The sequence below is a fragment of the Molothrus ater genome, chromosome 2, assembly GCF_012460135.2.
Source record: "Molothrus ater isolate BHLD 08-10-18 breed brown headed cowbird chromosome 2, BPBGC_Mater_1.1, whole genome shotgun sequence".
Taxonomy (NCBI): Eukaryota; Metazoa; Chordata; class Aves; order Passeriformes; family Icteridae; genus Molothrus; species Molothrus ater.
In genome coordinates, this window is record NC_050479.2 from 68,058,749 (window position 1) to 68,082,902 (window position 24,154).

Genomic DNA, 24,154 nt, shown 5'->3' on the forward strand with positions numbered 1-24,154 from the left:
AGATAAAGAGAAAGAGATTTGGATCCTGTCAGGTAATGGATTACAAACTTGAAAGATTATTGTTTACATCCTCAAAGTCCCATCAAGCCACAAATCTACTGGAAGGCAGAGGAGATGGCTCAGTGAAGCTCAGCTGATGGTTAGGGGAAAACCATCATCACTTCATTTTCAAAGCATGCCACAAATCCACAGAATCATAGAGTTATAAAGGTTGGAAAACTAAAATCTTTAAGATCATTGAGCCCAACAGTTAATCAAGCACCACCATGTTTACGAACAAACTATTACAGCCACTTCCCTTCTCAAAACTTACAGAGACAGTAATTCCACCACTTCCCTAAGAAGCCTATTCCAATTCTTGACACATCTTTAAGTGAAGAAATTTTTCCTAATACCAAATCTAAACTTCCCATGGTGCAACTCAAGGCCATTTTCTCTGGTTTTATCACTTATTACCTGGGAGAAGAGACCAACTCCCCCACTTTGCTACAACCGCCTTTCAGGTTGTTGTAGAGTGAGTGAGAGGATCTCCCCTGAGCCTCCTTTTGTCAAGGCTAAATGTTTAGAAGCAAAGAAATAAGATATTACACAGAAAGTCTGTTTCATGTACAGAATATGCAACTAGAGGTAACATTGCTGATACCAGGAGAAATCCATTCAAATTCATGCAGAACTAGCCAATTTTACACCTGAAACCAAGCTTGCACTTCAGCTTCCAAGTGAGCCAGAATACTTGATATCTTTCTCAGATGAGTCTGCCATGAGTGTACTTCATGTGGCCAAAATTTGTTTTCACTTACTGCTTTTGAAGCCAACTAAAAAGAAATGAATATTTTCAAAAATATAGAGAAAATTATTCAATTTGTCTTTGTAAAGATACTATGTCCCCTTCCGTGTGTTCAGTGCATGCAAGATGAGATCATTCTGGAACATCTCCACAACACAGTTGTTCAGACAATCAGCTTTCCTTCAACACTGGACACAAGAGGAAAGTTTTTCACCATGAGATCAATCAGCCATTGGAATAATCTCCTCAGGGAAATGGTAGATTCCCTGATATAGGACATCTTAAGATCCAGCTAGACAGAGTGCTGGGCCATTTTGTCTAGACTGTGCTTTTGCCAAGAAAATTTTATCCAGGTGATCCTTGAGGTCCCTTTCAACCTGGTATTCTACAATTCTATGATCATCTGCTAAGGAATAATACAAATCTCCTAAGCAGCAAAGCAGCAATATGAGATCTTGGAAAACACTAACTGTCCCACTACCTCTTAAGCACTACTGTAATATTTGCCTTCTGTAACCACAACTCTGTATTCAAGAGCCATATCAGACAATTTCATAGAACAAAAACTGGATGTTCCAGTGAAACTACATATTTAACCTAAATATACTGTACAAACCTTAACTTAAATACCTAGTAGTCCATGGTAAGTGAGCTCAGGAAGACAAGGCTCCTTAACTGGGCATATAGTGACATAGTACTATGTGCCAAATCCAGAAAAGACAAAACCACTGAGTCCAGCTCTGAATGATATGCAGGACTCACTCTTGGCTATTGTAGTTTTAATTTTAATTGACCTTTATTGAAAAAAACCCTGATTTTCAGTATGGACTGTCATGCACGTTTTTTCCTCTACCAGCCACCTAAACCAAGGGTTCATCAAGTATAACAGGGTTACTGCTGTCTAGTTTCTTTTCATTTGAAGTAATAAAAAACTGGCTGTATTCAACCATAATCACTCTGAGTTTCATTGAAATCACACTTTATTCTCAGCACACTAATGAGCTATTTACCTGGAACTGAATTTTAAAAAATGTTGACACTAGCTGCTGCTGTTTAGAATAAAGCTAAAGCTATTGTTGGAGTGGAAAGTATTTAATCATCACTGGCAGGTTTGGATGGAGAATGAACTTGTGCTGACTCAGAAAAAACACAGGTTGACCATATTTCAGAACACTTATCTTCAAAATACTCTTCTCACCACAGAAAGATCTTAAAGCCTCCTCAACTCATTTAGAACCATAAAATGATTTGGGTTGAAGGGACTTTTAAGGACATCCTTCAACCACCCTGCTGTGAGCAGGAACACCTTCCACTAGACCAGGTTGCTCAAAGCACCACCCACCACAGCCTTAAACACTTCCAGAGGCGAAGCACCCACAAATTCTCTGGGAAACTGGTTCCAGCATTTCAAACTTTAAACCAGGGGTATCCTATTCCAAAGAGAGGTGCTTTTTTTCTTCTTTAAAAGATGGGTCATTTGACAGCCAATGGCAAAAAACAGGCATATATTATTTTTTCTTGTAACCTGAAGTATCAAAACACACACATGGAGTAACAAATGATTACAGTGCTTTTGGAATAGCTACAAACTATACTAAGTTCAAGAAGCCAACAAGGAATAACAGTGGTAAGAATGTAGCTATCAGAACCTACATATCTTCTGGAAACATTGTTAAACTTGATCTTGTAGACATCAAACACAAACCACTTACCCTTTAAGGGTTCTGACCACAGTGAGAAAACTGCACTAAGGATGAAGGAGACAGAAAGCAACAAAATACATGTACATCATCTGGAAAGAGCACACTAAACAAAGAACAGAAATGCAAACATGAAAAAAATGTGTTGTAAATTAAAAAATACAAAGAAAACATGGAAATGCTTAGGGCAGAAATCAGCTAGCTGAAGAAAGAGACAACAATTTTTTCCAGCCTGGGTAAAGAGGGACAAAACAAAACAAAGAAATAAAAAGTTCACATTGGCTACTAGACTGATTCCAATAAAATAAGATTCAAAAATTACATCAGTACTGAAAATCATGAAACATGAGTCAATGAAGGAGTAGGACGACAATTGAAGAACCTGCAGATTTTACTGGACTTACAGATGGGAAAGGTACTGCAATCATATACTATTATGGCAGCAGGTAAGACCAAATATCCTGAATAACACCTTCAGCTGCAGAAGTACTATTTTTGTTGGAGTGAGACTGATAATTGTTTGCCATCTGTAGGAATAGGAATTAAAGTCTGGAAAAAGGTCCACTTTGAAGACACAGACAGCAAGCAGTAAATTGAACCCTACTTCTCTCAGAAATGTGAACAGAATGACAAAAGCATTAAAAAACCCCCTCGTCCAGCAAGTGTAGCGTGCCTGCCTAGCAACATTAGGGAAAAGTAATTGGCATGAACAAGTCACTGTGATAATATATATTACCATAAGAAGAGGCCAAAAGTGCTACAAACCTAAAATCTGTCCTCTGTAATATAAACATTCAAACTTACAAGAGGCCCATTGCACATCAGCCCCTCAAGCTTAGTAACAGATCACATGCAAACAGAGTAATACTAATCTAATCACAGTCCCCACAGAAACCCTGTGGAATGACACCTAGAATAAAAGTAGTGCAGAATGAAGAGAGAACCAACTCATGTGCTATATCACATTTGTCCAAGTGATAGAGACACTTTGAAAAGGAAGTCAAAAAGAAAAATACCCCTTAAAATAGAGAGCTAGCACCAGCTATTCTCCAGACATATGAAAAAAGCCTGAAAAATCATAAGACATTGCAGCAATTGCTACAAGACATACTGATGCATTCCAGCTGTCTTCTTTCATCTGTCACAGAACTACAATTTGGACAAAACTTTAGTACATATATTCAAAATATGAGGTCTTTCACAATAAATAATAAGTAAACCCAGAAATAAAACAGGTCAAACCCTCAAGTCATCCAAAAAATGGAGTTATTGCTTGAAATATACAAGCCCAAACTATCTACCAACCAAATCCCAAATATACACACAGACACACACTGTAGGTTAATACACTTCAATTTAAATTACATTTTTGAGGAGCTGTATGGGTTTTCCTTTAAACAATGCAGAGAAGATAATTTTTACATATAGTTATTAGTTCTGTTTGCCAAATGATTCGAAGAACTTGTCAGTTAAGGAAAAAACCAAAACAATAATGGTCAAAACATACATGTTTCAAATATATAGAAAGGGTAGAAGTGTTTACCTTGAGTTTGAATTCGAGCTGTGGTAGTACAGAAAGCAAGAGGTGACTGTCAATATTGTATAACTCCAAAATCAAATCAAACACATGCTCTGACAGGTCACTAATTGATGTTTTACCAAGCATGAGGACTTGATTGAAGAACTGGGAAACAAAACAGATTACAAATCAAGAATGAGAGTACACACGTGCTCTTCTAAATCCTAAAACATTAAGTCATTTTTAACCTTACATTAATTTCACTCCTAAAAGAAAAAGGATGGAATGTGGCACACACAAATCAGAATTCCATAGCAGAAGTCTTAAAATATCATTATCTTGTATCAAGTATTATACATAAAGGAAAACATTAAACACGATGTTCGCCCCAACAGGCCTAAAAGTAATTTAGGAAACACAACTTTAAAGGAATTTCAGTGCATCATATATTTTTATAGTGGGACTATATTCAGAGTTATTCCACTATCGAAAACCATAATTTCAGAAGTATTCTAACATTTAAAGCAAGGCTGAAACAACTGGCTAATTACTACACTACACAGCTGACAGGTTAAGGAGTTGAAAGTAAAAGCATAGGAGTTGATAACTGATTGTTCCAGAATTTGTATTCAAGCAGCATAATGCAACTGTAAAGCAAATATTTCTTCTTGGTAAATTTGACATACTTGAGGGAAACTTCACGCTTCCCATTAAAGAAAATATATCCACACTATTTTCAACTACATCCTCCCTGATGGGTAAGAGGCAACTAAAGAGGAATAAATAAATAAATAAATAAATTAATTAATTAATTAGTGCATTTTACTGTAAGTTAAAGACTGTCTTGAAGAACTGTTTTGCTTTTCAGGATACAGAGTTGCCTGAATGTATATAATCCTGGTTAGGAAACTAACTGATACTGTGTTTTTAATGTATCTCAAGAAAGAAAATTTTCAAACCCACAAAATACCTCTCATGAGAAAGAAAGAAGACTCCATGTGCGTTCTTCCTATGAAGGAAGATTCTTAATGTACAGACTTCCTGAAAGCTCAGAAAATGGCACCCAGTTTGTAAACTAACCTTACAGATGAAGAAAATTAAAAATACATTCCCATGCACCAACACCTTCCCAAAAACTAGGTTTGAAGTAAGAGTTTTTATTGAGGATTTTTAAAAATCTTAGGAAGCACCCACTTTCTAAATGTTGCAAGTCTGAAAGTAACAGAAAGCATTGAAGGTTTTCCAGTGTTTTCAAGCTCCTGAGGTTTTGGATATATGCAGTAAGACCTGCTAAATCGTCAACTGCTTAAAAAATAAGAGAGTTATTCTTTTTCCTATTGTGCTCCTCTCTGATCTTTACTTCCCCTCATCCATCTTCTATTAGTGTCCATGATGTCTACATTCAACTCTGCTACAACCCTCAATTCACTCAGTTTTCTTTACTATCTATTCTTAGACTGCTTCCTCTTCTACTGCTGTGATAACAGCACTAAAATTCTGCTCTATCTTCAATTCTCTTGACTCTAAATTGTCTTATCTCCTTACTAAAAGACAAATTTTGCTAACAATGTGCATATGTATTTTTATGAGAACAATATATAAAAATAAACTTGGTATTCCAGTCACTCTAAGGATTGAATTACAAGGTCTTCAAGACAGTAGGAAGTAAATTATCCATTGCATTTCCAAAATCTCAAGTATTAAATAGTTAATAGTTTCTATGTGGTAAATAATTAGACTCAAAAGGACAGGTTATGCAGTGCTTCATTAATACAATGATTCTCTCAAAGAAAAATGACAACCTGTCAAAAGTTCTCGTTCAGCCCTTTTCATTTTTTCACACAATTCATTCTTTTTATAACACTGCTCAGTTACAGAAACTATTGATTTCCATGTTTGTTTGCAGTCCTCACTTACATTAGTAATGTATGGTTCAATTGCTTGCGCCGTCCTCTTAAGTAAAGCTTTTGCCAAATCATAGGCTTGCTTGTTTAAATTCTGGGGGGAAAAACAAACAAAAAACCAGAAGAGTTATAAGCACATGCATTTATCTAAAAACAAACCCAAGAATTTAAAGCTATCATGTACTGGTAAATGCATTAAAGAAATAGCCCATTCTTTTTATATTTTCAGTAATAAAAATAATATAGTAAAAGCAAAGCTATTCCAAACAAAGATTTGTAGGGTTCACTGGTATTACTGAGGAAAAAAAAAACAGCTCCAAGCAGATGAGGACTTACCTTTCAGTTGCACATCTAAAACTGATGCTCAATGAACTCAGTGCCTGCATTTTACTGCTCCGCCTTATCAGTTTTCCCAAAAACCAATAAAGTGATACAAAGTAACACAAAGGCATTTAGAGGCACCACAGACGTGAGACTCTGAACAGGAGTAAAGAAAATGCAATTCTGCCCTTGCATCAAGCAGCCACCTGTGAATCACCACTACAGCCTCTCCATCACACCATGCAAAGATAGTCTGTTGTCTGAGACAAAGGAAAAAACCCTAAAATTTCGGTTTATGGGAAAATAAAAACTAAACTAATACAAAAATTTTAAAAAACATAACCCCTCTTCAACATTCTTATCCTTCCATTTGTCTAAATGGGTTATTGCTCTATCATTGTTTTCTCCCTTTCCCTGCACACATTCTCCACGCTCTAGTTGTTACACCCTTTCTTCAATTTCTATATCACAAGTATTTTTCAAAAATTTTCAGGAGAAAATGCAACTCAGCCCTTGTGACACCCACTGCAGTTGATTAACACACAGAAGAATGAAGAAAAAAGTCTTCAATACACAAGAATATGCAGTTTTTTAATAGCTAAAAAAACTCTACAAAAATATAGTTTCTACAATTTTATTAGTCTTTGCAATTTAAAAAAAATCAGTATACTCAGTTTATAATTCAACAGTAAAATAGGGGCAGTTTGTGGTTGCCTTTTTAAAATATTTCTCACCATAAAAGGAAGAAAACTTCTTGTAGCACAATGGAAAGCAAACACAAGGTGTCATGCTAAAACCCAAGGTATTTCTTTCCTTGGATATGCTGAATGAAAGAGAAGATTTGAAAGGATATGGAGAGATCTGTCTGAAATTTAAAAAACCCTATAGAACTATAGGCTTCTAAACAGCAGTGGGAACAGATTACCATTTTCTGATAATATAAAACGAAAAAGTCTTTGGCCTAGTGATAGAATTAAGTCGGGTGAACTTGAAACACTACAAAGGCTTATGCCTGAAGTGTCTGTTTCACTCAAAGCCAATAGAGAAGGTGACTAAAAATTCCAATTCTGGAAAAATAGTTTAATATATAAAATTCTTTCATCTTACTACAAAACTGTACAGTTGTTCCATGTCCCAGGAAAGGGAAAACACTGCATGCTGGATTGTTCTTTATTGTCACAATAAAAAAGAAATTTAAAAAAAGGTATTTCCATTGGAATAATTTGTTTTCTGTATTCAAAATTGTAATGGTTCAGGAAAGAAAAGGCACAAATTACTATAACAGCCAATGTATGCCACTTTTAATTCTTGTTCTGATCCTTCTTGACTTCATAGTTCACCTCCAACAACACAAAGAAAACCATTTTCACCTGGGTAAGAGGGAACTCTGGACATGAGCAAGATCTGGTTTGGTATAAAGCAAGTCTAAACAGCAGACCTAGCACAGGAGAGTTCCAACAGGCAGAACTGTTCTGATTCACATTAATTACAGTTTCAGCTTGTATCTTTTGCACAGCAGCTCACTTCAAAGCTTAATGCTTCCCAAGATAAATGCTAGAAGTGGCTATTTGCAGCCCTGAGTAAGAAGGAAATGTTATGCAAATATCTATCCAAAAAAGCTATAAAGAGGAAAAATAGTCTAGAGCACAAGTGGCTAAGGAAAGTTAGCTATTTTTTCGTGCCTCATGTACTTGATTTAATAGTGCCAATAGTCATGACCCTCAAATGTCTAGAGGCCCACTTTCTGAAAATAACAATATCAAAGAAGTCTTAAAAGCACGTGAGTTCTCCTCATTTTCCTGTTTCAGGGAAAAAGCAGAAACAAGTGAAAGTGGCACTGCCTTAGGTGAAATGAAAACAAGAGCAGCCCAGCCTTTACCAAGTAGCTTCAAAGATCTTTTACAGAACTAAACCTTCTGACTAATTCAACAGTCACAAAAATATCCTAAGCTTCCTTCTCCTTAAGGAGAAATTTTCAAAGGACAACATCTGATTTGATAAACTTCCTCTATTTTCAGATAAGCTCTTCTACCATTATTATCTGCACAACCTTCCCATATGTTTGGTAAGAAAATTGACGTGTATTTCAATATCTTTTAATGATTTAAGAAAGCCCTCATGATGGGGACTCATTATCTTAATCAGGATGCCTTTAGGAGCATGTAAAAGCATCCAGTAGGCCTAAGGTTTTTAGAGTCCTGAACGGGGTAGGAACAAAGCCATAGGTTGGCAACAATGTTTAAAATAATCATTAGCAATTACTACATCTGGAAAGAAAAAAATCAAAATAAATATTGATTGATAAGCAGAAACAAAAGAACCACCCCTGAGAAGGCAGAACACAAATCTTCTGCAAGAAAATTGAGGTTACACTTAACATCTGAACCAGACTTTTTCCCCCAAAACTTCCAGGTTTGTTTCAGAAAAGAATGTTAAGAAACAGTGGAGAACATTCACATTTTTTAAAACTTTGGGAGACCTCCAGCAATAATATCTGAATAGAGGCTATCTTGGTCAACTACAAGTTCTCTCCTTTGTCTCAATTTCTACCATGATTTTTAGGCATTTCTTGCTGGTATTTCAAGATTTTTATACTTTGGGAAAACATCAACAGTTTTGTCAATTTACTTTTCATACCTGCTTTTCTCTAGAATGAGAATGACAAACTTCTATTTTTTGACAGAAGAAGCAGTGGCAACCTCTCTGACAGTATGGCACACACATTTTTGTGCTCATACAGACAATATTCTCCAGCAGAGTATGCCACAGAGCCAAAATTCTTTGTTCTTGCGCAAGGGGGTCAGAAGTGATGGAAATTCATACACACTTGACTTTTTCTCAATTACTTTTCCAGTTACCTCTCAATAACCAATTTAACACAGATCAAAAAAATATGAGAGCGAAATAATTTTTACCCATCCATTAAAAGAAAAAAAGGTAAGTGCCTTGTATTTTATTCACAGGAAATGACTAAGCTAGCATCAATCCAGCCTTTATTTTGTAGTTTTGGGAGGAAAATCAAATGTTAAGTCTGTATCTAGTGCAAATATTCCTGAAAAGCATATTTTTCACATATTATTTACTTGGAATTTGAAAAGCATCTTCAGTTTTATTATCAATGGTACAGCAGCCGAATAAGTATCCAAGAGCACCTGATAGAACAGTTTCAAGAGATTCCTTGTTCTCAGGAAGGTAAAGAGATTAAACACAGCTGACAAAGAAAAGGCTCAGCTGAGGTGTTGCCAAGATAGATAACACTAAATATTAAGCAAATTCCTAGTAGGGACAGTTAAGAATTTAATTGCCAATATCACTTTTTCTAAAACATAGGCATGTAAATCACGTGGGATGTGCAATGTGGGATTCCCTGTAGCAGTCCTGAAGCTGAAAATGGAACACTGGCAAACACCCAAGGAAATCAAGTACAGTTTGCCTTCTAACACACTGCACAAACACAAAATTGCTTTCAGGTCTGCCATAAAAGCATTATAATACAAAAAGATCATTAAAGGGTAAAGGAAAACTATTAACTTTTCCTGCCTTTTCATACTAACTACCTCTTCCCTTGCTTCTAGGTCTTATCTGGGTTTAGGTCACTTAAATTCATTCCTAATATAATCCTATCCAAAGAATTTCAGTTGAGCTTGTAGGAGTGACAGAGGGTCTGCAGGGTCGAGATGGACGGAGACGAGAGATCTCTGCAGCCAGATCGTGGCACTTGCGGTTTATTACAAAGGGCGTGGGTGCAGAGCCCTGCTGGGAGCGGCCAGCTGCAGCTCAGGGCAGGCTTGAGAGAAGAGAGGGGTAGAGAGGATGGAGGGTAAGAGCATAAAGCATAAGAGAGTAAAAGGGGTAAGAGCTTAGAGGCAAGAGTAAGAGTATAGAAAGCAAGTGAGTAAGTAAGTAAGAATATGGAAAGTAAGAGTATGGAAAGTAAGTGAGCGAAGTTCTCGTTACAATAAAATAAATCATCTTTTGTGTTGAATATTTTGATTCTCACTAACCAATCTAGTACAACATACAAATCTTATAGCATTTCTATACAGCATATAAGAGTCACTACATTACCATACTGTGCTACATTTTAAATCCTAAAAACTACTCTTTAGACCCCTTCTGCCAAGCTAGCAAAGTTTGCTAGACCTTTAGACTTGCTTGCTTGCAAAGGCTCTTGTTTCATCAAAAGAAGATTACTTTCAGCTGCCACAGCATTGTTTTCTCGTTGTTCAGTAATTAAAAGATCTCAAAGCTTGCTTTCATTTCAATCTCGCTTACAGCTTCTATATTCTCAAAATCTTCTGCTAGACAATCATATTTATAAAGCTTTCTTGTCTCATCCTCCTCAACAGAGTTGATAGAAAAGAAGAGAACTTACAAAAGGAAAAAAATAATTCAGCATCAAAATTAGGAGTTAAGCACATGGTCAGACAAGTTAAGCTTGCCATTTTATTGGCTTATCTGACAGCTGTACTAGTCAAGCAAGCCTGTGCACAGTCCAGCATGCCTCTTTTCTGACATTGGTGTCAACTGCTTTCATTCAGGTTTACATTAATATTGCTTTTATCCTGACTAAGTGAGATGGATGACAAACTCAAGGGAGATAGAGTAGTTTAGAGTTGTCACTACTTCAGTGACTACTAATTATGGTATAAAGACATTTGGTAATATATCATGTGCCCAGTATGTGCTCTTTATGCCTGACTTTTTGCAGCCATCCTGTGAACACCACTGCTTTTTACAATTCCCACTCAGGACTATGGACCATAACTATTTTTCATATTTGGAAAAATACTGTCTTGATTTAAGGGGTAACAGCATTGAATTTACCTTTTGTAAACTGCTCAACTAATTACTACATCTCTTAAAAATATTCATGTAATTTTTGCCTAAAGCTGTCCAGTGCTGAATTTCAGCCACTGGATGAACATTCTGCTCCCAACACATACTTACAGACCACAGGTTAGATAAATTATACAGACTGAGATTTGAGGAGCTCAGTCTTGTTTTACCAATACAATTCTTCTCTACAGTGCAGCCATTCAGTTCAAAAGAGCACACATTCCCTCTCATACACAACCTTCCTTTTGGGCATATTAAAAATATACCACTGTGTCACTTTCTATAGACATAACTGTCTCATCTTCAACAATCTCTTGATCTGATCATCTTCAAATGGAGCTAGTAGCAGATCTATGTTCCTTCCACTCTATCAAAGATATTTTTTGGTCCCGAGGAAATCTGGGGATTCCCTACAGACCATTACACCAATGTCTGCCTTTATGCCATTTTTGGTGACCAGACTGATCATCCAATTTCCCTTTTCCACAACCCACACAGCTGAACAGGGAGGTCAGCCAAGACACAGTTCTTCTTTATTGTGGACCTTATCCTTTGTCTCCTTCTAGTTTTGTGCTCAATGAAAGAGTGGAAAAATGCTCAATCCTGAATTTATTACACTTTTCCAACTTGACATCAGTAGCCACAGAAAGTAGTTAGAGGACCCAAATTTTAAATAATTTTAAATAAAAATTCACCATGTGAAGACTTTGAGATGCAACAGAAAAACATGAGAAGTGCCTTTCCATTAGTATGGAAAAAAAATGGTAAAGATACTCAGAATACAATCTGACATTATGTATCTATTTGTTAGAAAGCAGGCTACAAACAAGCATCCTATCCACAGAGAGACTTTGATTAAAAGAAAAGCAGAAAATGCAAACCCCCAAACATATTTCCCTTATTAAAATATTCAGTCAGTAATTTTGAATCCACTATGAAACAGAATTGTTTTAATGCTACAGACATCCTAAAAGGATACAAATTCTTCAACTCAAAGACAGTTTATTAAACATGAAACATAAAAATAGTACAGTCAAATCAATTTGAACACAGATGACACAATGAAACAATAGAGTCTTAATAACTGAGAACACAAACTGAAGTATTTTGCATATTCTTGCTTTTGTATTTTGTATTCCAAAGCTTTACTTTATAAACCTGGACTTCAGCCACACAAATTTCAGTCTAGTCCTGGCACAAAAGTATTAGACTCCTTGAAGAACACAGCTAAAACATATCCAGTGATGCAAAAAAAATTACTGACCTATATTAAGCATTTAGTCTTTCACTGTCAATAGAAAATAATTTATGTGCTACTTATTTACTGAAATTAATGGCTAGTGGTAAAGACACACTAGTAGGCATTCCAAAGCATCTCTCTGTTAATAACCACTTAACCTTACACTTTTTAGAAACTACAGCAGTTAGCACCTTCCTGAACATATTTTAAGAAAAAAAAGCTATTAGAAGTGTCCAAAATACAGCTAAAGGATACATTTCCTAGATAATTCCCCACAGTCTTTTTTTGTCATGCACAACTTACAAGTGAGTAGCCCATGAGATTTCAGTAGGACACAGTTAAATTCCTGAACTAAGGAGTCAGACTTCCATGCTTTTTAAACATTTAAGTATCACAACACGAGCACAGTTCTGAAGTTTCTCCTTTAGTTCATCTACAGGAGACTTTTTTTAAAACATGACATGATTTTTTTGTTAAGGTAAGATAGCTATTCCTTGGGCTCTTCCTGAACCACCATTTCTGCCAGAGTTTTGATTCTATGGCTGCATCAGAAACATAACAATAACACCAAGCCAACATTTCTGAAATATAACAGAGCCAATTACAAATCAGCAGTCATAACTTTTTCCCTCCCACTAGGGCAGCACCTTAGTTTGAACTGTTGATACAGCATTACATGAATTAAAAACTTTCCAAAGGATGTATGTAACTTCTCTATTCCATTCTACCAGCATTGACGGGACATAAAAAACCCTGTGTGTAAATTCATATGATATTCAACCTTTTAGATTACTGATACTTTGCTTATGGAAAGTATATCAGAGCAATGAAACTTGACGGAATTTTCTATTAAAATTACTTGTTTGCTAAAAGAAACCCAGATAATATCAAGACATTTGCTAGAGCCATTCTTTCAATTAGATCTACATATCTGAACACATACATCCAAGAAATCATGATTACAAAACAAACAGCAGAACAAAACAAAACATAAGCAACTAAGTCTTACCTTATGTGCTGGCACTAGATTAACTAACACTGTATCCAAAAGTTCCTGTGACACAGTATCTCCCTCACAAATGATAGAGCTCATTAGATCAACCATGTGCATGTGTACTTTTTGGTTATGACCGTTGCTGAAATTAAAAACAAGAATTCTTAGTGTAATATCTATGTAAAGTAAAACTTCTGTTCAGAATATTCCCTGTGGTGATGGCAAACAACAAGGAATAAAATCAGCAAATCACAAGTTTTCTTAGAAATCAAAATACTTTGATTCCTTGATTGCATAGACCATCATTCTTAAATTTCATGCTCTCCTCATTCACTACTGCAATAAGACTCTTTCCCCACCATGAAAAGAAAGCGTATTAGAGCATCCCTCTGCTCTGCCCAGCACTGGGGAGACTTCCTCTGGAGTGCTGTGTCCACTTCTGGGCTTCCCAGCACAAAAGAGACACAAACATCATGGACCCAAGTCCAGCAAAGGTTCATAAAGATGATTAGGGGCCTGGAGCTAATCATGGAAGGAGGGGCTGAGAGAGCTGACATGTTTGTTTTTGCCTTGAGAAGAGATGGCTTAGGAAAGAACTTAATGATAAGTTTAAATATCTGATGCTGGGAGTTGAAAAGACAGGGCAAGACTGTCTTTACACCACAGGCTCAGTGGTGTCCAGTCACAGAACAAGAGGCAGTGGGCACAGGGTGAAATACAAGACATACCATTCAGACATTTAAAAGGGTGATTGAGCACTAGAAGGTTGCCCAAAGATGTCACAGCCTTTCCATCTTTGGAGATGCCCAAAACCTAACTGGCTACAGTTCTGGGCAATCTGCTCAAGCTGACCCTGGTTTGAGCAAAGGGAAAAGACTGGACTACCTCTACCAGTACCTTCTAGAGTCTGCTACTTTTTGAATCATGTTTTCACAGCAATAATCCTCCAAATTCCGTAGAATTGCATACTACAGCATTCAATTTCAATAACAGAATAAAATAAATGCAGTAAATGACAACTAAAGCTAAGTTTCTTAGGAAAAAAAAGATGATTTGCAGTGTGTCTTGTCTCATTAAAACAGAAAAAACTGACAGTTCTGCTACCTTTAGTTAAACTAAATTACAAAACACATTACGCTAAAAGTTAGAACTCACTGACCTCAATCATGCAGTAATATACTGTGAAATCTGAGGTGAAAATACTCACTTTATTACTGAAAACAGCGTTCTATACAGCTGTGTAAAAATCTCATTGCTGTCCTCTAATTCAAAGCATATGTTATAAGACTTGACCCAAGCAATGTTCTGTGTTGGAACAGGAAAAAATAAAAGGAGTAGTTAACACAAGATTAAATTGAAAGATTATGTTTAACAATTATTATAAAATAAGTTATGAAGCTTACCTCAAGCAAATAAAAGTATCGATTAAACTGGGGGCTTTTCGTATCTTCTAAACCTTTAAGTTGCCTTGTTATGAACATAAATATATCCTGAAAAGAAAGAAGTGCTAGTTAATCAATAAACTGCAATTAAACCTTCAATGTATAATAATTATCTTTTAAAATTACTTGTATTATTTAGTCACTACAAAATACAGAGCAATGACAGACATTATTTCACTACCAAAAAGAAGATCATGTACAAAAACATCATGGAAAATGTCAAGGAGTAATTTAAAAATACTTCATATTTCTTTAAAGGGTTGAGAAAGTAACCTTTTCCTAAGGAAACAAATGTTTTTCATTTCCAAAAGAAAGCATTCAACTTGACAAACACAGCTGCAACTGTCTGGCTGCAGAAGTCAAGAGATTAATATTCAGCAGGACAATGAATTTAATATTTTTACTTCATATTACAATCAGTTTCAAAAGAAGGAGAGAATAGCAGTAGGCAGCTACATCTTTCCTAAGAGATGTTATTATATGTTCACTCTGTATTGTTTGTGCATTTCTCAGTCATCAAGATACTGACATAGATAATATCTCTTGCAAAAACTAATAAACCAGGTTCCTCCTGCTTCCTCTATCAACTTTCACCACCAGAAGACTCCTTCAGAAAAAGTCTCACACAGTAAATTGAAGCAGGTTACAAGGAACAAATAGTCAATTATTAACTAAATAGAAACACACAGGAAGGTATCTCCTTAGATTCTTTTTTCACATTCAGATAATTAACAGATTAATGTAGTTGTGAATTTCCAGCTAAAACAACTATAAAATCAAAATATTAGAATTAAATCAAAATATTTAGAAATAAGTATCACCAGAAACATTCTTCACAGTCTCAACTATATCTATGTTTCATCTAACAACCTAGGTGTAAATGAAATATATTCCAAAAGGTAAAAAGCTGCCAAAATAAATAGAATAGAGCCTTACTGTTAATCCTGAAAATCCATCTGAGAAATAGTCTATAAGGCGTTTCTGTAACACTTTCAAAATGACCATTTCTCCTAACCCCCCAAGAATAATACACAGACAAAAGACAAGAATATGGTTTCTTTTTTCCCAACACTATAACCACAGAATCCAGCCTTAATCATTAAGCTGAGCACTTACTGTGGATCTAGGTAAAATCAAGAATTAGATTACATGTGACATCACCAACTCTTGGAAAAACAGCACAGCAAAACACTGTTCAGAGCTACAGCTACATTTACGTTTTAATTTGGTTTGAAACTGATTTTTAAGAGTTAAGGATGATGAGAAGGATCATAGTCTGGTTCACACTTCAGGATCCTTTACAGAGCACACCATCTAGACTCTTCAGCTAAAATTAAACCAAAACACTCAAAGGACACATCTAATGGTCTCCAACCACTCAGAAGCATTCAGTTCCTATGCAAAAGCTCATCTGAAGAATCCCTCCTTTAAAAATCAGTGCCTGAACACTAGCAGGCCATCAGTCCCCACCCAAAAGGAAAGCTGTCTTATGGAAAACACTGGTTCTGTAAAATTCAGAAGACATACAAACTGAGTCCCAGGGGAGAATAAGAATGAACTGAAGAAGAAAGGAAGCACATGACAGACTGACCAATGCCAAACATAAAAACTTCTTAATCTTAGAACCCATGCTCTGTGTTAATTACTTTGTGGTACGCTTTACTTGTAGAGGTAAATCACAATCTGTTAATTTAACCAAGTATCTCAGTTTTTATCCTACAGCTTAGTATGCAATACTTATCTGCTGAATGTGATTCAAAGATCCTACTAACTTTCCAAAAGAAAATTCTCATCATTGTGCTGCATATAACTACAGACATTGATGAATAGGATACATGCACAGTAAGTCTAACATCTGAATGCTTCAAATAACAGCATGGTTGAAAAAGTATGCATTTACTCCTAAATTATTTTTTCCTCTTCATATTTAAAGACAGCAACACAGACTAAACTCAGAAGTACTCACTAATTTTTAATATCTCGTGTACTATGACCAAACATTTTTCCCTTTAAGCACATTGTTCCCTCTTTTAAGCACACACAACATACCACTTGAACATGCATTTATAAATTCAAAACACAGGCTAAAATAAACTTTGGCTGCAGCCAAAAAACTACAATAATTTCACAACTGGACAATAGGTATTCACATGAGACTGCATAAAGCAAGTCTACACTAGAATCCAGATTTCAAAAACAAAAGTGCTCACACTTCAACTTTAGGGATATTATTTGGTTTTGTTTTGGGGCTTTTTTTGTTTGTTTTGGGGTTTTTGTTTTGGTTTGGGTTTTTTGTTTGTTTTGTGGATTGCTGTCGTGATGCCAATTAACTGCATAACAGCTTCAGCAATCATCAGAGTCGTGGCTCTCACCAGAGAACACCTTCAGATAAATGAAGTTCTGCTACCATTTTACCCTTTTTTAAATCTACGTTTCAGCAGAGACAAGTAGACAGTCCTTCTGTTTAAGTCATTTTCAATTGACACATATAAATAATTAGATTATCTTCCCACCAGAAGATTAGATTTGGGCTCTAAGCTTTACACAGACTGAGGAGGGCTCAAATTTAGAAGTTTTGAGATCCCAGCAGAGCAAACCTACTCCAGCTCTGTTTTTATTCTACTCATGCCATTTTCCATCCCTGTTATCAACTCTCTTTCAATGGTCAGCAAGGAATGTAAGATTTACACTGATGATACACATAAAAGAGGAAAATCTGAGATTCTTATCCCTTTCCTCAGCATCCCATTTGCACAATATCTAAGTTAAAAAGACATCCACTGAGTCTGAAGCAATGGCAAAAACTTAAATCTTAAGTCTTTTCCGCTCAAGAAATTAAGCCTTTTTAGCACTCCCCTTTCCCATTTTTAACTTTGGTGTTACCCATACAAGAATAGACTCAGCTGCAGTATGATTTGATATTAAATACTGGGTAAAAATAGTGCCAAGATATAACCCAAGAGGAAGCATTCTTCCTCTTACCTCTGTCATAAAGTGGACGGAACTCTTCGACATTTCTATCAGAGCTTGTCCTGCAACCACAAAAGCTGAGTTCAGAAGAAATGGGTTTGCAAGAAACCTACCCCAGCAGCCCTAGGCCAAGGTCCCTATTGTTTGTCTTGTCTTTATTTCAAATATGTTTAAAGAACTGCATCAAGAAACTGAATTCTGAAATCCACACAGATTACAGAACTCAATGCTGGCAATGGAAGTCCCTCATCCATTCCAAGTTCTGTCCCAGCAATGTTTGTAGTATTCTGATACTTCAGGTATGAGATCAGTACTGTAAACCTTCCAATATTGTACACTACGAAATCTGAAGCTTAGTAGCATTTGGTAGATCAACTACTCTAAGGAGGAACTTAGTTAGCCCAACTCAGAAAGATAAATTAAAGCTCTAAGCCTAACAAGCAAATGAAAACATATACTAAAAACTGAAATAGGAATCAGGATACCTGAAAACCAGACTTAAATAGAGCACAGTAGAGAAAGCTAATATTCATCTCCAGTTGAAGATGGTGCAATCAATAAGTACAGGAAGTAGATGTTGTACCTCTGATTACACACTAATTCAGAATTAAGAAAACAGAACTACGAAAAATCCTTAGCTATCTCTCCAGTATGTCTGTTAACAAAAGATGTACTACAGCAGCTGGAACTGCACTGTTTCCCTAATTAGGAAGCACTGCTGGCACAACCACTAGATGAGAAATTGAGTGATTTCCTCTTAAGTGATAATAGATAGACCATCCACCACAACCACCTTTTTATCCTACTGTGGAATAAACAAAGACCAAACCAAACTAAACAAAAAAGACCACACACATTTCTAAATCAGGGAGACAAAAAAGCACACATTTTTCAGTGTTACTTTCACCTGGTTTTTCGTAGATTTCCCCCAAAACTCAGTTCATCACTTGAGATTCTGACTGCACAAGGGAAACAGTTTGATTTTTAGAGTTGGGAACTAAGTTAGAGTTCTACTTTAAAAAGTAAAAGAACCCACAAAATAATATAAAATTTATTTCTTTCTGGAACAAATTAGTCAGATCTGTACTTCCTTTTCAAACCTGACATTTCTCTATCAACCATCTCCATCTAGTGGGATCAGTGATGTCTGTAATTGCAGAATTTCCCAAGCCACATCAAATATCATTTAATTCTGTACAAAAGTACTTTATCTTTGTTTCAGTAGAGCCTTTACCAATAAATATACAAGTATCTGTCTCTTGGTAGTTTAATTGGAGATGCAGGGGTATTTCCCCAAGTGAAGTTACTAGCTATCTTGCAAGAGATTGTGATAAAAGCTATACATATAATCAATATTTCGAAGTAAACTAACCTACAAATCCCAAAAACAGTTCAATAAAATAATTATTTTCAATACAAATCCAAAACTCTGGAAGTTACTGGAATATGTACTATATAGCCCTTTATGTCATGGACAGCTGACTTGACCAATCCCATCCTAAAATCAAGTGAAAATCTTGAACAGTTTAGGCTGAACCAGAAATAAAAGGAGGCAAAAAGCAGTCATGACCAATTGTATTAATCACTGAGTGTAAAAACCTGCTGTGGAAAAAGAGATTAATTTTATTTACCTTCAGTTTATCCGGTGAAGTGTATGGAGCTTCAGGGGCATAAATTCTGAAAATATCAGCAAGACAACACGCTACCAACAAACGCACATCCTTATCAGGATGTTTGAGGAAAAAATCTGAAGCAAGATGTAAAGCAAGATTTAGGTAGAGCTCCTTTTCTTCTTCAGAGTCCTGGTCCATATCCATGAAAGTTTTCACAACCATCTAAATAGACAGACATATTAGTACATAAAATTAAATGCTTCATGTAACAGAATCCTTACTAAAAGTTACTTTTCTGGTCTTCTGCAACTTCTGTCAGAAGCATTATTAGCTATGCTTGAGCAACCAGTGTTTTCACTTTTCAGGGCACAGAAAATACCTGGCCAAGTCCTCTATCAACGAAACCAACACACAGACTCAGCAGAAATACTGAAAGCCTAGTTGTAGACTTCCCAAATCTTTTTGAGAAACCATATAATCAAGTTTGACAATTGAAGAAGTGCAACAGGATTCACTGTTACAGCTTGTTACTGTTACTTAAAAATAGACTGTTCCTTAAAAATTCAGACAATGGCAAAACTTGATTAAAAATATTTGTTTCTCTCTCAACTATTCAGTGACAATTTTTTCTTCCTATTCTCTTTCAGTTTCAGGTTTTGGCCTATTATGGCTCTGAGGAAAATTCTATTCCCTGTGCTGTCCAGAAGCAGAGCCCACACTTTCTGCAAATGGATATATAAATCCAGGCAGCTGAGTGGCAAGGATGTTGTCCAACAAGACTAAAACGACCGCTAGGATTATGAGGATCCAGTTACTGAAGTCATGGAACAAAAAAAAAAGAGTCTGGGACACCAAATATTTAACATGCTGAATAAAACAAAAGCAGAAAAAGCTATATTTAGTAACTGTTAGTTGGTGAGTATTCTTATATTTGAAAAACTTTCTGAAGGAGAGAAATTTATTGACAAAACAAAGTAATTCCTTGTCTGACTCACAGAGGCAGAGTTATTTTAAGGAGTTCAGCTCTTGTAAAATTAACAAAATTATACTAAAGCCTTAATTACACAAGCCTGAGAATTAAAGCCAAAACTCCCATCTACTTCTTCAGTGCAAGAAGAGATGTTATTCAAAGAATAATAATGTAAAGTCCCAGAATCCTATAACACTGCAAAATACTTTACTTTGCTATAGTTTGTTGTTTGGTTGGGCTTTTTTCCCCCCTTCAAAAGATTTACTATAACTGGTCAGGGAGTAAGAAAGCCCAACTCAAAAAAATTCCAAACTTCTGCATAATTAGGATCACAGAAGCTGTGAAGTTTTCAAACATATGAAAATCCTTTAAAAAAGGCATAGAAGATCAGTAGTTTAGGCAGGCACAACTTCCATTGCAAGAAAAAAAAAAGTCCTCCCCAGTCAGGCACAAGACCTGAAGTGCACTGGTGCCCTTATACACTAATTAATTTACAAGTCAGAACTGTTTTCATTTCCAGGAAAAGTAGTTTTTTCATACTTTTTGCAACAAGTATGGGTTTTTTCTACTCTGGAAATGAACCTTTCATGTTTTTTCCTTGATAACATGAACATCTGTACATGTCAGGACAACAAAGATCAGTCATCCTGTCTGCAGAGCACTCCATCATAGTGTTTAAAGAAAAACAAAGGACAACAAGCTAGTTGTCCTAGCATGGTTTTCCAGGTTCCTGCAAAGCAATAAGTTAGAGGACTCCAGAGCCTGAAATTACACCCAGACCACCACAATTGATACTCCTAGAGCTTCATCTTCCAGATGTGGAACATATTTCTTAACCCATTCAATTTTTACTACATCATTCCAAAGAAACAAGCTTTGGAATTTACTGGTATGAAACTGACAGAAAAGTGCATTATTAGACTGCTGGTCTAAAATTAATATTTCATTAGATGATGACTTGGTTCTTGTGCATTAAAAAAAATGCAGAAAAATGCTTTTCTTACACTATTCATCATTTCCAAGAGTTTATCACCTTCTTTCTGTCTTCAGTGCTAGTTGACAACTGTCACCATTTAGTTTCTATCTCATTTTGAAATCTGTTATAAACTTCAAGAGGGCATCAATTCAAAATGCATCAAATGTCCAATGTAAGTTATGCTAATACAGAAATTCACTCTGCATATTTTCCATTTTATTCTCAGATTTCTCAATAATTTGCATTTATATTAATATATCATTATCAACAAACAGCAGAATGTCTGCTTGTGCACAGAGGAGTGCTTTTTCCCTAATAATTGCATGAATTTGGCAGTCAGAGAAATCAAGAGGCTAATAGTTCACTTATTTATCAACTACTGTTCTTTAGCACCTGCAACTGTGTTTGTACTGAAGTTTTGTACACTTGTTGTGTAGCATGGAACATCCAACCTCTTATAAAAGAAATACTTCAGTTTTTTCCCTGCCTGAGCACCAATGAATTCACAGCCAGAATAAACAACTAACAAGAAACACAAGACATCTTACAAGATCCTCTTATTCTGCAAGACAGATCAAGATGACAGAAGGGACTAGACATTCAAGGCCAAAAATGAAATTAAGCTACAGGAGAAAAAGGATTAGTAAGAAGTGTGGTGCTACATTTCCACAAGCTGAAAAAAATATGCAAGTGCTAACAAAGAATTCCTTCTCTTAGAAATCATTCATATGTAAAGTTATAAATGTTGTCTTTTATTCAGTATCATAGAATGCAACATACTCACTGACGTCCATCAACCAAAATCCCAAAGCCTAGACAAGTTACTGGGGGAAGACAAGAAGCAACCCTCGTGGTTTGGGATTTTATTGGTTTTTGTTAATTTACCCATAGTTCCAACTGACTTAAAACTACTTCTTCAGAAAACTCCAAATTAAGCTCTTTCATCTGTTAGAATACTTAAGGTTCCCATCCCACATCTGTTCCCTCCTGTTTCACAGGGTAAGCCCAAGCTGTAGGCACTCCTCCTGCACAATACAGGCCTGCCTTTTTGTGAGAGTACAAAGGTAGATGCAGAACTCTAGTAACAAAATTAGCCCCCAAATCTATCCAACTTTCTTGTATGCTTAGGACAGATAAAATGGTCAAGAAATTCAAGACAGAAATACATCAAAGACTATAAGTGTAGTCAAAGTATATATACTAAAGTATAACAAAAATTACCTTCATCATGATACAGGCTAAAACAACGAGTATAGGGTTTTTATAAACAAACCGAAGAGCATGAAGGCATAAAACGAATGTATTGAGAGGTATACAAATTATTTCCAAAATTATTACTCTCTTTTAGAGAGGAGAATACTGGAAAACAATGAAAGTACTGACTTAGCATAGTAGCAGAAATACAATTTAAGCAGCATTTTAAATTAAGGCAGCTCATTTCTATTTGTGATTTTTAAATGCATTTAAACCTTTTTTGAACAAGCCATTTCAAGAAAGTGGTAGAAGAGAAGGCACAAAAGCAAACAATTTTCTCCTTCTATGCATAGAAAAGGTAAAGCCCAAAGGGGAAAAAAACCCATTCCAGATATAAAATACAGTAATAGGATTACTGAACATCTTTTACAAGAAACTTTAATCTGCAAGCAATTAGTTGCGTACTAACCTTTAGCCTTCTCACCATCTCTTCTTTAGATATTTTATCAGAGATTTCTTTGACTCCTGGAGGATATGTGATTTTTCCATCATTGGCTCTCGTCTTTGAATGAGCCATGATTTCACGGTTTTAAAACTGTGGAAAGAAATTAACAAGACAATGCTGTTTAACTAGTTCATGCTTAACCATATCTGTCCCACTTTGACAAACAAAATCCAACTAGAAATATACCAACAAACCCGTACAAACACAAAAAAGGACAAAATATTTTGATTGGTTTCAGTAATCTATACTGTGGCAGACAGCAACAGTTTTGATATGCAGGTAGATTGTCCTATGACACAACAAAGCTTCCAAGAAGTACACATCAGAAAAAAAGCTAAAACTCCTCATTTCAGAATGTCATTGATCTTTATGTCTTACAAGACGCAACCAAGAACCTTACTGTATTGTATGATCTGTTTCCATCTCTTGGTAATAATAAATCCTAGGTAGCTTGGGTGTTCAGACATCTGAAGCGGACTTTGCGTTCATTTTTACTCTTTTGGAAAATGCAATTTTCCAAAATGCCTAAACACCAGTGCTGTTAATTGTTACACATCACCAGTTCTAACTCTCCAATACTACCAGGCAAGCAGCAAATAGAGAATGAAAAATACAAGTCTTTCCTCTATGCCATTAAAGCCAAGTTTTCAAGTTAAAGACTGCAGATAAGCAATGGTATCTTCTTCCTAAATTCTAACTAGGAACACAACTCAGTTACTTGGTTTCTCAGTCCCTTTAAACTGATGCAAATGAAAACTACCACGTAATCCACTCTAAGTTATGCAGAGTTTCATTGCTTTAGAGAAGGAAGCTGAACTGAAATCTTTACTTACATGAAAGCAATCAATACAAAAGACGGTGAAAAAATCTAGATGGCATGTGTGGGAACAATCAGGATCTTAGAAAAAGACTGTACCAGGGCAGTTACAAATGAAGAACATAACAAAAGAAACAAATTTCTTTGTCATTGTCTTGATATTTTTATTTCTTTAGCTAAAAGCATGATCCACTTCTAGCAGTCATGGCTGTTCTGAACTGTGAATTCCAAGTATCAGGATTTGTGTTCTTCAGTTCATATTTCACAAAAACAATCAAAGTTACAGATTTTGCTTCATCTTCATCTAATCTTTTACCAAACAAAAAGTTAGCATTGGCTTTTTTTTTTTTGCAAAGAACACAT

At 35.7% G+C, this 24,154-nt stretch overlaps 1 protein-coding gene across 4 annotated transcripts in view; it reads right to left on the reverse strand.

Moving 5' to 3' along the window:
* Positions 1-24,154, reverse strand: part of PDS5B (PDS5 cohesin associated factor B) — a 101,952-nt gene that overhangs the window by 58,948 nt on the left and 18,850 nt on the right. For all 4 annotated transcript variants that reach the window (XM_036403606.2, XM_036403686.2, XM_036403450.2 and 1 more), the window contains exons 2-8: positions 22,939-23,064; positions 19,348-19,551; positions 14,708-14,794; positions 14,512-14,609; positions 13,320-13,446; positions 5,924-6,004; positions 4,031-4,171 (exon numbers count right to left, since the gene is read on the reverse strand). In XM_036403606.2, the coding sequence (XP_036259499.1) occupies positions 4,031-4,171; positions 5,924-6,004; positions 13,320-13,446; positions 14,512-14,609; positions 14,708-14,794; positions 19,348-19,551; positions 22,939-23,046 (846 nt within the window). In that variant the 5' untranslated portion in view covers positions 23,047-23,064. The remainder of the gene's footprint in view (positions 1-4,030; positions 4,172-5,923; positions 6,005-13,319; positions 13,447-14,511; positions 14,610-14,707; positions 14,795-19,347; positions 19,552-22,938; positions 23,065-24,154) is intronic.